General features: G+C 41.0%; 1 protein-coding gene across 1 annotated transcript; it reads right to left on the minus strand.

Moving 5' to 3' along the window:
- Nucleotides 1-401: 401 nt before the first annotated feature.
- On the minus strand, nt 402-1563 carry LOC118271675 (uncharacterized). The gene is made up of 2 exons (XM_035587813.2): nt 1393-1563; nt 402-1047 (listed from the first exon to the last, which is right to left on the minus strand). The coding sequence occupies exons 1-2, from the start codon at nt 1439-1441 to the stop codon at nt 599-601; spliced, it is 498 nt and encodes a 165-aa protein (XP_035443706.2). The 5' UTR covers nt 1442-1563; the 3' UTR covers nt 402-598.
- Between the last annotated feature and the right edge of the window lie 259 nt (nt 1564-1822).

Genomic DNA, 1822 nt, shown 5'->3' on the forward strand with positions numbered 1-1822 from the left:
TTTGTAAGTGACTATAATAAGATATATTTTTTCGTACTTACTTCAACCCGCAATTGACTGGAACTCTGAACATGTCCGACTAGCTTTATTTATTTAGGCTATAACAACGCATATGTCTGAGCCATTAAGTAAATAATAGCATATTAGCAATGCACATATTCGTAGAAATCTACACTATTTTACAAAAATATTGTCGCTTTACACCTATCAGCTAATTGGTAGGGGCCCAGGTTATAATGAGGTCGAAATACATTTAATAGCGAAACAAGGTGACTTATTAAATGTTTCACTTCAGGCCATTATTTATAGAACTTTTTATCTTCCAGAATACATAATTGGTGAGAAAATAGTGATCATATCTTATGTGCATTCATCCCTACGGGGAATAATACGTTGCTAACTATACATACATACTTTTATTCATTCTTCAAAATATACAATAAATAATGTTGTTCAATGAAGTTCGTCGCTATTTACATGGTATTCAAGTATTTTTAGAATAACATTCATACGGTACAAGTTCATTAATCTGCAAACCATACAATTAGTTGTTCACATCACAATGGCACGATTTATCACTTTGTAGGTACGTTGTTGTTTACCCCTGCTTGACCGCCTGGCTGTAGCTGTAAGGACGGATGGGACTGGCATTGCCTCTGCTGTCGTAGTAGTTGATAAGTGCTTTAACACTACCGGGGCCAGGAGTTGGAGTAGGTTGGGCTGGTCCGGGCGGGATGACCAAGCCGGGCTTGTTCTGAGCGGGCGGAGGGGAAAGTTGAGCAGGCTTGGAGGGTGATTGGGGAGCTGCTGGCTTAGGAGCTGGGGTTGGAGCCTTGGGGGCGGGTGCAGGAGCTGGTGCAGGTGCGGGTGCCGGTGCGCGTGCAGGTGCCGGTGCGGGTGCGGGTGCAGGTGCCGGTGCGGGTGCTGGTTTAGGCACTACCGGCGCGGCTGCTGGGCCCGTTCTGGCCGCGGTAGGCTGCCCGAAACCACTCTCCATATTAATAAAGTCGATGTTAGCATTTTTGTTTATCGGCAATATCTTCCGACCTGAAATTAAAATATATAAACATGAAGAAAGTCATATTGAAATCAGCTTCTTATCTTTTAAACATGTGTATATGTATGTAGAAATATGGTTGTGTGATAAGTAGAAATGGATTGGAAATTGATTCATCATTCAACCGCAGACCGATATGCCAAATTATCGTCATTCTGCGTAGTTGTTGAACAAACCGATATATCGAATTATATTTAAGTATTGTAGTCGTATAAATAACCACATTAAAAGTAAGGAAACCTTTAATAAGTAGATTTTCTTTTCATATTTCTGATTCAGTCTAAAATTGCTTTTCTACCTACAAATATGAGTCGTAAACGTCGAATTGTACTTACATTGGACAGAACAGAAGACAAATAACAAGATTAAAGCTGCAGACTTCATGTTGCTCGTGTGACTTGTGTCCGTAGCACTTAGCTTCCACGTACTGCCGGCGTCTGCTCCTAATTACCAACAGTGATGTACGCGCACTCTGATTGGTTGATATCGATATTTCGCCAGGGCCGAATCGTGCGAGGCGTTCAGTCGAACTGGTCACGTCACTACGTCAGCGACCTCTGCCAGTCGTGACCTCACCGATAACCTGTACTCGGCATCAGTATGTTTACATTATACACTAACAAATCTCGGCTTAATTAAGTCAACTAGCAAAACAAATTTTGGTAGCTAAATTACTTTTTCAGACAGCTCCATTTGTTCTTATTTTTTTATTGTCATTGCGGGTGAGTTCTTTACTAAACATATTTCAGACAGAAATAATGAATA

Source organism: Spodoptera frugiperda, chromosome 15, assembly GCF_023101765.2.
Source record: "Spodoptera frugiperda isolate SF20-4 chromosome 15, AGI-APGP_CSIRO_Sfru_2.0, whole genome shotgun sequence".
NCBI classification, from domain to species: Eukaryota; Metazoa; Arthropoda; class Insecta; order Lepidoptera; family Noctuidae; genus Spodoptera; species Spodoptera frugiperda.